Source organism: Leptopilina heterotoma, unplaced genomic scaffold, assembly GCF_015476425.1.
Source record: "Leptopilina heterotoma isolate Lh14 unplaced genomic scaffold, ASM1547642v1 Lhet_275, whole genome shotgun sequence".
NCBI lineage: Eukaryota > Metazoa > Arthropoda > Insecta > Hymenoptera > Figitidae > Leptopilina > Leptopilina heterotoma.
In genome coordinates this window covers 1,559,672-1,575,300 of record NW_025110983.1, presented here as the reverse complement: position 1 = coordinate 1,575,300, position 15,629 = coordinate 1,559,672, and the positions used below count along the sequence as shown (strand labels likewise).

The 15,629-nt window shown below is 27.5% G+C and overlaps 1 protein-coding gene across 17 annotated transcripts in view; it reads right to left on the bottom strand.

Annotated features, from left to right (window-relative positions):
- The window catches only part of LOC122504024 (sodium channel protein para), a 108,690-nt gene that overhangs the window by 29,884 nt on the left and 63,177 nt on the right, over window positions 1-15,629 (bottom strand). For 7 of the 17 annotated variants that reach the window (XM_043614848.1, XM_043614847.1, XM_043614864.1 and 4 more), the window contains 8 exons: window positions 12,204-12,478; window positions 11,700-11,873; window positions 9,807-10,157; window positions 9,213-9,447; window positions 5,963-6,097; window positions 5,679-5,811; window positions 3,966-4,087; window positions 3,616-3,890 (listed from right to left, as the gene is read on the bottom strand). In XM_043614848.1, coding sequence (XP_043470783.1) covers window positions 3,616-3,890; window positions 3,966-4,087; window positions 5,679-5,811; window positions 5,963-6,097; window positions 9,213-9,447; window positions 9,807-10,157; window positions 11,700-11,873; window positions 12,204-12,478 — 1,700 coding nt within the window. The remainder of the gene's footprint in view (window positions 1-3,615; window positions 3,891-3,965; window positions 4,088-5,678; window positions 5,812-5,962; window positions 6,098-9,212; window positions 9,448-9,806; window positions 10,158-11,699; window positions 11,874-12,203; window positions 12,479-15,629) is intronic. The other 10 variants (XM_043614850.1, XM_043614861.1, XM_043614855.1 and 7 more) reach the window with 4 other exon arrangements.

Sequence of the window (15,629 nt, the reverse complement as noted above, 5' to 3'; positions counted from 1 at the left end):
CTTTCAGATGATTAGAATTATTAAATTTGGAAGAAATAAATTTTTATTTTCGTTTTTACCAAATTTTTATTGTCGGATGGCGTACGGGTGGACCTGCTACTACTTAAAAATTGAAATAAAATTCTCTAATCTTTAGGATTGGGTAGGGCTCAGTCCCTGCTAGAACTCTGGTAACTTTCAGATGATTAGAATTATTAAATTTGGAAGAAATAAATATTTATTTTCGTTTTTACCAAATTTCGATTGTCTGATAGCGTTCGGGTGAGGGTGCTACTACTTAAAAATTATTTTAAAGTGTTAAGATAAAATTTCAAAAAATACAAAATTTCAATTTTTTGTGAAAAATTAAAATATTTATTAATTCTATAAATTTTGATAAAATATATACTTTATATACATGAATCGATTCGTTTTTATGTCAGGAATGCAATTTTGACAAGAATTAATACAAATTTTAATATAGAACAAAGTTATTTAAAAAAATCCAAAAATTAATTTTTTCAAAAATTAAAAAATTGTTGAAATTTTTTTTTTTTTTACATATTTTTGAAAATCCTTCTGTCTGATTTTTGGTATTCGTGACCGTAATACACCTACAAAATTTTATCAAAATCCGTCAAGACGTGTAAGAGAAAATTTGTCCACAAGAAATAAGAATCGGTGACATACACACACACACACACACACATACATACACACATACATCCGGACATTTGTTCCTCTCGACGAATTATATATACTACACTTGAAAATTTGTAAAAATAATTGATTTTAAAAAATTCGGAAATCGACATCACTATAAGGCTTCCTTTATGAGGAAGCAATAGTAATAATAATAGTAATAATAATTATAATAAAGTTAGTAACAAAGATTGTTATTTACATATTATTATAAATAGTAACCATAAATAATAAAAATAACCACGTCCGAACGAACAACGTTCACATGTCCTTGGATATCATAGACGTCGCATCAATGCATCGGCAATGCTATAGCGTCTATGTAACTAACGGAGGCGGTTCGAGGGTCCATCTTGGCCAGATGGTAGTACCCTGTTAAGGCCCGATAGTCTCTCGATACGGGACAAACATCAAGTATGAGCGATTGTAAAAACATGGAAGAGTACCTGGGGAGTAATGCTTCGGCTAAATCCCTCACTGGTTCCGATCGTCAAGCGCCTGGCGTGGGGACGATGGCCAGTGACCCAAGGATGCAGGAGGGCAACAACGCATTGGTGGTACCAAGAATTGTCTTGGAAAAAGTAAATAGACGAGGAAGTACGAGCAGCGTTACAAGTCAAGCCAGCTGCATTTCTGTCTTCAGTAATGCTTCGGCTAATGACATTGCTTGCTGCAATAAAGACCGAGAGCAAGCTATAAGGCTGCGCGAGGAGGAAGCAGCTTTCATTCAAAGAATGGAGGGAGAGGCCAGTAAGATGCTGAAGTCCTGTGATGTCCAGAAAAATGTAAATATGACGATTAAGGACGGACTGAAAAGCATAACAACACTCATACAGGAGATTAAGGAAAAGCACGCAGCTGAAAAAAAGTAGATGAGAGGTTCTACCAACAATTAGTGTGGTCAGAGGAATCAAGACAAGATCGAAGAGTTAGACGCGACCGTTTAAACGCTGTAGTGTTAAGAAATGTCGTCTTGGAAGGTCAGAAGCGGAAGAGGAACAGTCCTGAGTTGAATAAAAACTCAAAGAAAACGAAGAATGAAGGACCTCGAAAAAAGCCGAAAGACAAAACACAGAAAGAAGGAAGGCCACAAAAGAGGTCATCAATGATCGTTAAGGTGGCTGAATATTCGATGTTCGCAGCAGTTCTGGGGAAGATTCGTAAGGAGGTGAACCCAGAAAAAAGCAATACAATTTGTATGGAAGCTGTACCCACCAAGAAGGGGGACCACTTTATCAAAATTAGAGGTTCTTCTGATAAGGAGACTTTTACCAATAAGGTGACTAGGGTGATTGGTGAAATGGGTAAGGTGCAGATTGTGGATCGGACAACTACTTTGGTGATCTACGATCTGGATTGCCTTACAGAGCCAACAGATGTCCAGGAGGCCCTGGATAGAGTTTCGGCAATGCCAGTAGGAAGAAGGATAACTGTCCTGGGACCTAACAAGCGAGGTGTAAAGCTCGCTATTGTAGCAACCACACAGAAAGATGCAGAGAATCTGGAACGTCTCGGCCACATAAGGGTAGGCTTTTTGTCTTGTCCAGTGAGGAAAAGAGTTATGGTCACAAGGTGTCATAGGTGCCTTGGCTATGGCCATATAGGCGAAGAAAATAGGGAGAACCGTGATAGAAGGGCCATGTTTGCGGCAGTTGGCTTTGAAATCAACGTCGATAACATGGTGTCTATCATGGTTCAAAACCTGGACTCGTGTAGACATATTTAATCCTTAATTATTAAAATAATGGGGAAAAGATAGAGACGGAAGACGAGGTTGACCGGAAGAATCCAGTGCTCAGGAGTGTGTGAGCGTGGGGGGAGGAAAACATTTAGCTTTTCCTCCCGTCCTTGCTTACACATTGCATGACCAGATTAATGGCAAGTTAAGGAGCAGGACAAGGGAACCACCACTTGTGAAGTTTAAAGCCTGACGGTAGTGCCGCAGGTGGATCAAAGTGTCCCAAATTAAGACGGGAGTGGTTTTTAGTGGGTCGACCAGAACAAGAGCGGTCATCCCTACATAACCTGGGTTTATCTAACCAGGTATCTGAATTTACAGATTTTCCACTTCCGACTACAAAAAAAAACTATAAATAATAAATTGTAATAATAAACAAATAACAATAATAAATTGTAATAATAAATATTAACAAATAATAACCACTATTAGACTCAGTATTAGAAAGTTCGTGTTCATTCCATCTTTGCATTATTTTGATCTTATTTGTTCAAATAAGGTTATTTATTAATTATTTACCAAACCTCGTCCCTATTTTAATTATTATTAATTAAAATTAAATCGGGAAACATTAGGGAATATAATCATTAAGTTCGTAACATTACTCTTTCTTAAAGCCTGTCCCTTAATATCAGAACCTTCTACTTTGTGAATAAATCAGGTTTGAATTACCGATGCCAGACAATTTAAATATTTAAATTTCGGTTGTGTTTAGTTTCACTCTGAGACATAACAGTAGCCAAGTTCAAAATGTGCGCGTAGCATCTAAAGTGTTGATTTTCGCTGTCAAAAATTAATCCAAAAAGATAGTTCCATCATAAACAAAGTGTTGGCTGATACGTTATCAACCGTCATTCCTTGTATTTTGTTTTCTAAAGCATAATTTTTTATTACATCGTAGAAAGCAGAGGCAGTGTCTTTATCAGTATGGTTTTCATTTGTAGGTCAAAAGCCAATTAGAGGGGAATTCATACTCTACTTGTCATCTATGAAATGATCCTAATGGATCTTAATGCAATGATAAGAGCGATTAGCTACAGAATTCCAACTATCAAGAGTAAACGAAGGCAAAATGGTAAAATTCTACTCAGGCAAAATGACATGTCATTTAACCCCGTCTTTCTTTTTTCAAAACAGGGTGAACCTAAAATTTTTTTCGGCTTAATAATAATTAGGATGTTGTATTAAAAACTCACCAGTGCCATACTACTTAACAGGATCATTGTAATGACGGCAGTTTCAAAATATTTGTTTTCGATGAGCTGGAAGGTTTTAAGTCTCAAATTGCCCCAACCTTGCCAAAATGGCGCGTCTTCATCACCGGCCAAAAATGGAAATTTCTTGTACCATTTCTCGGGAAGACAATCCGCTGGATAATCGTCAATTATCTCCTCGTTCGCTTGTATTATTCTCGGCACTTCCTCCTCCTCCTCCTCCTCCTCCTCACCCTCTTCGCCTTCGTCGTCCAAGTCTGAATGGAAAATTTATTAAATAAATAAATTTCTAAATTAATCAAAAGAAAGTGGAGGAAAATTAACAAACTCACCTTCTTCCTCAAGATCTTCTTTACTGACATCCTTTTTCTCTTCACCATCCAACGAATCCAAACTCCCTTTATGACTCTCGTTTTTAAACGATCTGTTCTGATGACTCCCGTACGATTTGTTGCTGTTTAAATTATAAACAAATTGTTTAATTAAAAGTTCTTAATTCAAGAAAAATAAAATAATAGTATGGGCACTTCATTTATGAATTAAATGATTAAATTTCACAAAAAATTTCGAATTATAACGTAAACTTTTCGAGAGAGAAGCTGGAAAAAATTTACCAGCTGTCGATAAGGTAGAAATCTGACTTATTTTTGTAAATTCCAGAAGAATAGTAGAGGCATTTTATTTGTAAATTAAATATGCGATCACCATAAAAGTATAGAAATTACAACCAGTAGTTTTCCAGAGAGAAGGTGGAAAACCATACTGTCGGTAAGGTAGAAATCTAAATAAATTTTGTATTTAAATTATAGAAGAATAGTAGCGGCATTTGATTTGTAAATTATATATGCGATCGCCATAAAAGTATAGAAATTACAACCAGTAGTTTTCCAGAGAGAAGGTGGAAAACCATGCTGTCGGTAAGGTAGAAATCTGACTAAATTTTGTATTTAAATTATAGAAGAATATTATTCTAGAAAAAATAATAGAGGCATTTAGTTTAGTCATTGAATAATTTTAATGATTAGGTTCGAATTAAAATAGATAATGAGTTCAGTTTAGAGATAAATTACACGAATGCCTTTAAAGCTTAGAATTTTTGGATAAAAAAGTGGACAAAACAATGTCGGTAATGTCGAAACCTGACAAACTTTTGCATTCAAATGCATAAAGAACAGTGCAGGCATCTACTTTAGTTGTTGAATAACCGAATACTAGAAAAATATTTGAATTATCGATTAGAGTTTTTGAGTAAAAAGGTCGACAAAAGAGGTCGTCTGTCGATAAGGTAGAAATCTGACAAACTTTCGAACTCAAATGCATAAAAAAGACAGTAGAGGCATCTACTTTAATTATTAAATAAGCGAATACCAGAAAAATATTTGAATTACCATTCAGAATTTTTGAGTAAAATGGTCGACAAAAGATCTGTCGATAAGGTAGAAACCTAACTTAAAATTTCGTACTTGAATTTTAATTATTAGGCATTTAGTTTAAATGTTGAACAAGCGACTGGAACTAAAGAGTAAAAATGTCATGGTTTTGCGAAAAAAGAACGATAGTTCTCTATCGGTAAAGCAGATTTCTTACAAAAAAATCTACAATTTGTAAAAAAATACTTGTGCATCTTACTTTCCTACTAAAAATATTTAATTACCAATAAAAAAATGTTATGTGCCACGTATATTTCTTCATTAAAGACAAAGAACAGGATGTCGGTAATTCAGATCTGTAATTCTATTTTTCAAAAATTTATAATTTAATTTAAAAAGAAATATCTGTGGCACTTAATTTACAGTTGCAGTAAACAAATACTGTCGAAATTTCAAAAATATCTTTTATAATTTTCAAGAAAAGTGACTGAAATAAATTCTTGCATATGTCGATAATGTAGAAATCTGTCTTAAACTTTTCGGTTTAAATCAAAGAGATGAGCAATTTTAGCTTTTTTTAACGTTAAAAAGATAATAAAAAATAAAAAATATAATAAATATAGGAAAAAACAATTAAAACAAAATTTTAGGTTTATGAAAAATGATAATAAATACCTGATGGTATCATCCTCATTATGATTGATGTAGTCATGATCTAATCGAAAATCCCGATGATTCAAGGAATTCACAAGACCCTTTGTGTTGTTCAAACAGAGACTTCCCTTCTTCATTTTATTCTTCAGATCTCCTAACGTACAAAATTAAAAAATTAATTAATTGTAAACAAAAAAAAATTTTAAATCTTTTAAATTTTTTAAAAGGTTAAAAATTTTTTTTTTAATTTTAATTTAGAAAAATTTCAAACTAAAAAAATTAATTTCCAATTAAATTAAAATTACCATGAATCGTAAATTCCATTCCATCGCCAATTGCAACTTCAAATTGATTGTTAAGCTCCTTGACGCTTTTCTTATCGCGAAATACGTCCAAATCACCATCAGTTAGATCTAAATTGGCATCGTGATCGAGACCTTCTAGAACAATTTATGCATAAAAAGCTACGAATTCGTTGCAATTTATTTGCAAATAAATGCAAAAAAAAAATTATTATTTCTCTTTATAGAAATACCAAAAATTCTATTTTCTACTCGACTCGACCTAATAATATTAAGAAGAAGAATAACTTGTAATTGAAAAAAAATTAAAAACTATTTCTTTTTCAAAAGTCGTGCATCAAAAAAAAAATTCATTCGAATTTCAATATTCAATAATTTTAAGTCTGGAGCCATGCAGAACTTAAGCGGGGAGAAAGTATAATTATTTGTTATACATATTAGAACCGTAATTAGCGTCATTAATATTTAATTTATTAATTTTTTATTCTTTATCGAATTATTTTATTTTCATTTACTTTTGCTTTGAATTTTGTCTTCAGTTTTCTGATTTTTTTTAGTTAATTTTCTAAATTCTAAAAAAAGAAAAATTTCACTTACTTTTTTTAACTAAACAAACGAATGAAAAAATTCCTTTTTTTAAGTAGGAGTTTAAATCTTATTTTAATTGGTTCAAAATATTTATTTTTTCTTAAATGTTTTATTAAAAAAAAATAAAATAAAAAAAAATCTTTACTTTATTTCTTAAAAATTAAATATTTTTTCGATTTTGATCATTGGTGTAAAATTTCTCTTTTTAATGACGCTAATCCAAGTTCGAAACAGAAACAAGAATTATTTTCAAAATTGTAATATAAATTGTTCAAAAAAAATTACTAATAGTAAAAAATCTTTTGGGGAATAAGTTCTAATAAAAAAATAATTTTAAAAATTAGAAAAAATATATATAACATATTTCTATAATTATAGTAATTAATATAAAAAGTAAAAGAAAAAAAAATTGAAGGTAAGTACAGGCAATGTAGCCTATATCGCACAAGTCACTAAAACTGCCCTCCTACGAAGAAAGACACGCTAATTAATATAAATATTTTGGCAAAAAGTTGTCTCATGGAGTTTTTTTTTATTACTTTTATTAAAATTATTGCTTTTTTTAAAAAAACAGAAACAGATTTTTCACTTCCGACCATAAAAAAAAGTATAACATTATTATTTAATCAAATTATTTTTAATAGTTATTATTTACGAATGAATTTTAAAAAAATTAATAAATAACTGAATAAAATAAATCTTATTTTTATAAAAAAAAAATTTTTTATTTAGTTCAATTTTTTATTTTTCTTTAATTCAATAAAGAATTATTATTGACTGATTTCATTTATTAAAACTTTTTTACATTCTCATTTTTTTAAATATCTATCAAGAAGTTGGTTTCAAAAAAAAATATGAAAAAAAGACAACTTTTTGTTTCAACGACTCACAATGGACAGATAAATATTTTGCGAGTCTCATGCTAAATGCGATTTTCAGCCCTTGTAAGCCGCACGAGCGCCACGATTATTTAAAAAAAAGCAATCGTTCAAGAGAAAAAAAAATAAAAAAATAAATGCACTTTTAGGTTTTGTTTTTCATTATGTTTTTAAGGTTGGTTTTGGAGAAGGAGGAGGGAGAAAAATATTTTTTTTCAGCCAAAAAGTGTTGTGTCAATTTGTTTTAACAATTATAAAAAAAAAAAAAAAAAAAAAATGCTATAAAAGAAAAAGTAATTATGAAATTAATTAATTATATATATATATATTATTCTACATAATTATTGTAATAATTATAATTGTAATTGTCGAGAGCAATTGTAAATTGTAAATTTTTGAAAATTACTTTCACAGGGCTCGAACCACTAAAAATATTTAAAAACACGAACTTTACAAACCAAAAAATAAATTCAATTATTTCTAAAAATTCAAGCTATTATGCTTTTGATATTCAATTATTATTCAAAATTTTAACTAAAATTCATTTTAGAATTTTTAAAAATTTTTGAACGTAGTTCGAGCACTGCTTTGATAGTTAAATTTCTCAATCAGCAAAAAATTCTAACATTATAATTGTAATTATTATAAATTAATTATTAAATAAACCATTTTTATTACAATCATATTTATTGTCTGTTTGAATTTTTTTTCCTTTTCTATTTTTTTGTTTTTTTATTTTTTGTTTTTTTTCGTTTCATTTTTTCATTTTACTGTTTTAAAAATTTCTTTCCTGTTTGTCTCGTTTTATTATTTTACATTTTTCTGTTTTTAAGTTTTTCTCTTGCTTTGTCATTTATTAAAGATTCATTATTTTGTTAAAAAAAAAAAATTTAATGAATAAAAAATTAATAATCAAAATGTGTGTATGTCAAAAAAGTGGCAAAAATGAACTAAAGATAGTTAAGTTCCTTTCTTTTTTGTTTTTTCTTTTGCCACATTGCCTCCACTTACCTGGAATAAACAACGAGTAACTGCAAAAACTACAAATCAATGTTTCTTTTTTTTTATTAATTTCTATTAAAATTCGGCTATATCCATTTCAAATTCAACTTGTGAAAGCAGCTAGTCGGTGTCAACTGTTTAAAATATGAAAAAAATTATTTTATCGTGTTAATTAAAGCAAAAAACTTAGCGTTTAAGAAAAACTTTTGCGTATAATATAAACGGAAATCGTACCAGTCAAAATGAGAACAAAAATCGTACCTTTAGAAAAAAGAAAAATAAAAAAATTCATTAAAAAATTTTTAAAAATTAACTTTTTTTATATAAATATAAAAAAAATAAAAAAATTTTCCAAATGTAAAATTTTAAACGTTTAAATGTAAAATAATGTTACATTCATGAAATTATTATTTTATTTTCGAAAATTATCTAACAGAAAAAAATTCCACTTAAAGAAACTTAAAATTTCGTTTCTACTTTTTTACCCTAGGGAAAAAATGATAGCTCGTAACTTTCGAAGAAAAAGAAGTGGGGGAAGAGGAAAAAAGAGAGGGGATGGCAGACTATTATTTGTCCTGAGATAAAATGTATTTCTACCGAATTGTATTCATGGTTTCATACCGTGGGCTATTCTTTTGCAAATTAAAAAAAAAAAAAAAATTAAAAAAAAAAAAAATTAAAAAATAATACGATTGACTGGTACGAGACGAGGACGAACTGAAAAAAGTAAGACAGTGTCACGAACTACACAGCGCACACAGCAAGCGATCTGATTGGATATAAACCTTCTTTCCAACTGTTGGACGGTCCCTCACCTGGCGCCTGGTCGGATATTTGATTGGTGAGTTTGGCTCGCATCATCTTAAGAAGATTAAGAACACTTTGCTTGACCCAACCAATGAAACGTGCAATTCTATCAATGGCCTCGGCAATTTTATTCGTATCATTGTCCGCTGTTGGCGCTGATAGATTCGATGAACCAAAATTACTCAAAAGCAACGCCAAGAAGAGATTCAAAACCTATTTAAAAATTTTTTCTTTTCATTCCCTAATTTTATATTTAAAAACAAAAAATTAAGAGAAAAATGTTAAACTGAATTACATTTTTTAATTTAACAATTATTAATTAAATTAATTAATTTTAAATTGTTCTTAAAAATTTACATTTACATACAAAAATTTGCATTAAATTCAAAAATTTAGCGGAAAAAAATGAATTTCTTCTTTACCGACTGTTGGTAATCAAGTTCTCTACCTTATCAACAGTCGGTAAATTGTTCCTAAAGTAAAGACTCTTAAATTAATTAAATAAAAAATGAAATTAATTAAATGAAAAATTAAATTAAATTAATAATCAAATTAACAATATAAATACTCACTACTAAATTTCCAATGACGACAGTAGCCAGAAAGAATGGTATACAGGAGACATCGCCAACCAGCATACAATCCCACATTGATTCAATCCATTCGCCGCATAGTACACGAAAAACAATCATAAATGAATGCATAAAATCGGTGAAATTCCAACGTGGTAATTCACCGTCCGGAAATAGATGTACTTGGTCCGTGTAATTTTTACCAAATAATTGCATACCCATCACAGCGAAAATGAATATAATGATGCACAAGACAAACGTCAAGTTACCCAATGCACCCACAGTACGGCCCATAATTGATATCAATAAATTCAATGTTGGCCACGATTTTGCCAATTTGAACACTCTCAACTGTTTAGAAAAGGGAAATAAATAACAAATTAGAAAGAATATTTACAAAAAAAATAAAATATTTATTCTATACTCAATTTAGAATAAGGGAATCTCTAATTTACCGACTGTTTGGTAATTAAGTTTTCTACCTTACCGACGGTCGGTAATCTGAAGAATCTAATTCCTTACTGTCGTATTTCTACATCGTCAAACGTGCTGTCAATTTATAGTCATTTCTAAACGTAATTACGTAAATTTCTAATTAACCGACTGTTGGTAACTGAAGTTTTTAGATTACCAACAGTCGGTAATGTGAAGATTAACCGTTAACTCTACTATTTTATTTACAGTGTTTTTTTAGTGTTTTATTTTCAATTACAAATTCTGCGTAACTACAAATAAGTCGACAAAACACAGTCCCACGAAAACATATTTTTTTAAAAATTAAAAAGTTTTTTTTAAATTCGTTCGCCATATTGGATCCGCCATTTTGAATTTTGAAAAACTAACGTTGAATTCGTAATCAGCGACCCCAAAAAAAAACTAACATTGAATTCGTAATTAGCGACCTCGAAAATCACCAAGTAGTCATTCTCAATTACCTTAGTAAGTTTTATTTGATTTTCGATTTTGTAATTTTGTGGTTTTGCTACGAAACCGTCAGGCGTTAAAAGGTTAATTTAAAAAAATGTAATTTCCTACATTACCAACAGTCGGTAATCTTGATAATTTACCAAATATCTGTAGTCTAATGTTTGTAAATTATCAAAAGTCGGTAACTATAATGAAATCCATTATTGTCACTACAGACTTAATGGTGTTAAGTAATTCAATTTTTAATTTAACAATGGTCCGGCATTGAGTCTTCTACTTTGCCATCAGCCGGTATAACAATTTTTCACATTATTGTCAGTTGAAAACGTTACATTTCTCTTAAAATCATAAAAAAAATTCTAGTTTACCAACAGTCGGTAATCTAGAGATCGTCAATCAGAAAAATTGTTTTTTCACATCATTGCAAATTATAGTTATAAATTCGACCTTTTACTTAAATACCGTTGGTAATTGAGGTTTTCTACTTTACAATCAATCGGTAATGCAGTTTTTACATTACCCTCAGTCGGTAACAATACAATTTTAGTGGATAATATGGAATATTTATATTTTTCAAATAAGACTGTTTCTCTTAAAATTATAAAGAAAAATTCGTTTGGCATGATTAGTCATTGGCTTGGTGGCCAAAAGGCTAAATTGCCATTTTGCTAAACCACGCATAGCAAAACTGTTTTACCGACTGAGTGTTTCGAACCTAACCTCTTACTGTGTAAAATTTTAATTTAGCGAAATGGCAATTTAGTCTTTTGGCCACCAAGCATTGAGTTTTCTGCTTTACTGATGGTCGGTAATGCATTTTTCTACATTATCCTCAGTCGGTAATGTGGTTTTCTATGTTATCGTCAGTCGGTAATATTACCATTTTTAGAGGGTACTTATGAAATATTTATATTTTTCCCAAAAAACTGTTTTTTAAAAAAAATCATAAGAAGAAAAATAGCTTACCAATCTGAAAGATCGCAGGACCGATAATCCTTGAACACCTTCGAGCCCCAATTCCAATAAGGACAAGGCCACTATAATAAAATCGAAAATATTCCAACCCTCTTGAAAGTAAAATTTTGGACTCATCGCTATTAATTTCATTGTTGCTTCAATGCCAAACGTTGCAGTGAAGAACTGTAACATTGAGAAAAGGATGTTTGTGAAATAAAACAAAATTTGTAAAGAAAGATAACTTAATAGAAATTAAAATTAATAATATTAATTATATTAATATTAATTTATTAATATTAAGATAATTAATATTAATTTATTAATATTAAGATAATTAATAATTAGATTATAGGTAATATTAATTAGTTAATTAATTAATTAATATTAAGATAATTAATAAGTAATTAATTAATTAACTACCTAATCAGTATTATTATAATTAATTAACTAATTAATTAATTAATTAATTATTTATTAGAAGGCACAAAAAAAATCGATGAAGAAAAAACTTACGTAATTTCCGGATTTGAGGATTTTTTCCATTTTATTATCCATATCGTGATGATCCAATGCCATAAATAATGTATTGACGACAATGCAAAGTGTGATGAAAAGCTCGACGAACGGATCGAATACCAATAGGGCAATGAAGTCTTGTATCTTGACCCACATAGGACAACAGTTCCAAACGCAAAAGACATCGATACTCCTCAAAAAGTATTCTAATGCCTTTTCCTTAAATGTAATTCCCTCTTCGTCTTCGTCTGTAGGAAAGTAATATATCGACACTATACCAAATGTTAGTAAATTATTCCATATCCACCACTCTTTTTTGGGGAAAGAGTTTTTAAATTTCTTTCTAGAGAATTTTTTCAAAAAATTATTATTTCTTTTTGTTCTTTAATTTTTCTTTTTCTTTAATTTTTTTTTTAATAATTCTTTTTTTCAGGAATTTATTTAAAAATATTTTTTTAATCTACAATATTTCTTTTTTTTGTCTCTTTGTTTTTTAATTCTATCAATTTTTATTTTAAAGTGATAAAAAATATTTTTTACTTCAAATTTGTATTTTAAATTGTATAGAAAAAATGAGAAAAGTTTTTTGTTTTAGTTTCGATATTGTAGACAAAATATTTTTTTTTTTTTTTTTTTTTTTTTTTTTTTTTTTTTTTTTTTTTTTTTTTTTTTTTGCTTTTAAAGGGAGGTAATGATTACTTTTTACATTTATCTAGTCAAGAAAAAAGGCAAGTGCAACAAAATGAGCCAAAACAAAAATTATTCTATTTTCTATTATTTAATTTGGCTCACCACGAGTGCAAAAGGAGCAAAAGGGTCAAATATTGTGCTTTTGGCCTTCTATGTCAATGAAAAAAAAAATTTTTTTTAAAAGGCAGTAAATTAGAAAATTTTCGATTAATTTTTTTTTTTTTTTGAATCGATAAATAAAGCTCAAATGGTGTTCAAAGCACTCATCAATTATTTCGTGACTCAAATAAATTTATTACTACTAGAAGCTGACTATTAATAATTAGATCCGGACTAGCGTTTCATTGTCATAATTCATCATTGAATTTAATTATTAATTATTATAATAATTATAATTGTTAGTTATTATTATATTTATAAGAAATAAATATAATTTCTTTAATACGATTTTTGAACATTATAATTGTTCGAACTATTAATTCAATTGTATAATAACAAATTGTAACTTTTAATTGTAGTTAACAAAATTGTAATAACAAATAATTAATGAAGAAAGAACATAAAAATTGTATTAACAAATAACAATAAATTATAATAACAACAAAATTGTAATAACGAATAATAATAAATAACAATTAACTAATAACAACAAAATTGTAACAATAAATAGTTACAAATTGTAATTAATAAATAACAGAATTGTAATAAATAATAACAAATTGTAATTAATAAATAACAAAATTGTAATAAATAATAACAAATTTTTATTAACAAATAGAAAGATTGAAATAATAATTATTAACAGATTATAATTAACAAATAACAGAATTTTAAAATAAACAGTAACAAATTGTAATTAACAAATAACAACAAATAATAACAAATTATAATTAATAAATAAAAAGATTGCAATAATAAATAGTAACAAATTGTAATTAACAAATAACAAATTATAATTAACAAGTAACAGAATGTTAATAATAAATAGTAACAAATTGTAATTAACGCTAGCCCGGTCTGCTTTTTCTATTGTACTGTTAAAAAAATAATATTACAAAGCTTCATTAATATTTTTTTTCTTCTATAATAAACACAAAAATTAATTATAATTACTCTACAGAGGCCGTGCTCAAAAAAAAATTTATATACTTTTTTTCTCTTCTTTTTTTGCTATTTTTCTAAATAACTCTTTCCTATTTATATTATATTACTAATTCTTATTTGCTAAAGAAAAAAAAAATTATACATAACCACTATTTTTCTAAAAGCTACAAAATTGTGAAGCAAGAATAAAAATAAAATGCAACAACAAAAATTTGCCTAAAAAAATAATATTAACATGCATGTGAATCGTGAAATGACTGAGACGCAAATAAAAAAGCATTTAATGATTTTTAATTATAAACAAATAAAGAAAAAAAATTTTCAAATATGATAAAAAATTTGTGATTGAAAAATTTAAAAAAAAAAATTTATGAGAATAAAAGAGAAAAACGAGAAAAAAGTTTATATATTTAATTAATAAAACAATTATTTACTAAAATATTATTCGTATTATAATATTTATAATATATAATTATTAAATTATTAATTAATATTAATTATTAATAGAAAATTAAGTTAATAATATTTATTACCTATTTTTTTATTTATCCTCATAAATTAGAATATTTTTTAAAAAAGTTTTTACTTTTTTAACAATTGGAAAAATTATTTTACATTAATTAATCAAATAAGTGAAGCTTTGTTTTGGTGGTGCATTGTGCGAACTAAGAAAGTGCAAAGACTAATTTTTATTTAGACTGGAGTGTAAAAAATTGATCAAAACACCGTGGAAGAGATAAAGAACGAAATTTTTTTATTTATTTACTTTTTTTTTGCTATTTTATTTTTTGCTTGCATTATTTTGCATGAAAAAACTCTATTTCCCCAAAAACTTAAGCAGACACTCACATTTTTCTGAGGAACAATGATAGCACTTTTCTCGATTCGCTTGAAAGCAAAGCAATTAAATTTTCTCAAAAATTAAAAAAAAATTTACAAAAAAAAACAATTTTTTAATTATACTGCTATCTCGAAAAACAGAAAATTTCTGAAATTTATTTTTCACCAAAATTGTTATAATTGTAATTTTCTTATTTCTATTATTATTACTTCTAAAATTAATTTTTCTTAAAAATATTTCACTGTTTTTCAAAATTGACAAAAAACATTTTATTTTTTTTTTTACCAAAAAAAAAAGTTTGGAAATTTGGCTGTAAGAAATATGATTTCAGTGACTTTAAACTTAAAAATTTTTAAATTTTACAATTACATATTGTAAAAATGTAAAATAACTGAAACACTTAAATGTAACTTTTGATAATAATAAATTTTTGTATGTAAATATTTATTATAATTTTTTGTGTAATTGTATTATAAAAAAATTAAAATTTTTGTTTGACTGTTAAAAAAATGTAAATTATTATGTAAGTGCAACAAAATTGTCACAATTTTTTAAATAAATTTTTTTTTTAATTTGTTTTTGTTTAGGTGAAAAGAAGAAAAATAGTTCTGTACATTCGTATAAGTGAAAAAAGCAGCCTGATGCAAAGACTGATGAGATGAAAAAAAATAAAATTACAAAAACGCTTTGAAAAAAAAGTAATTGTAATAAAAAACAAAGAATGTTGATATTTAAAAAAAAAAAGAATATTAAGATGAATCACTGACAAAATTGAAATGTAAATATGT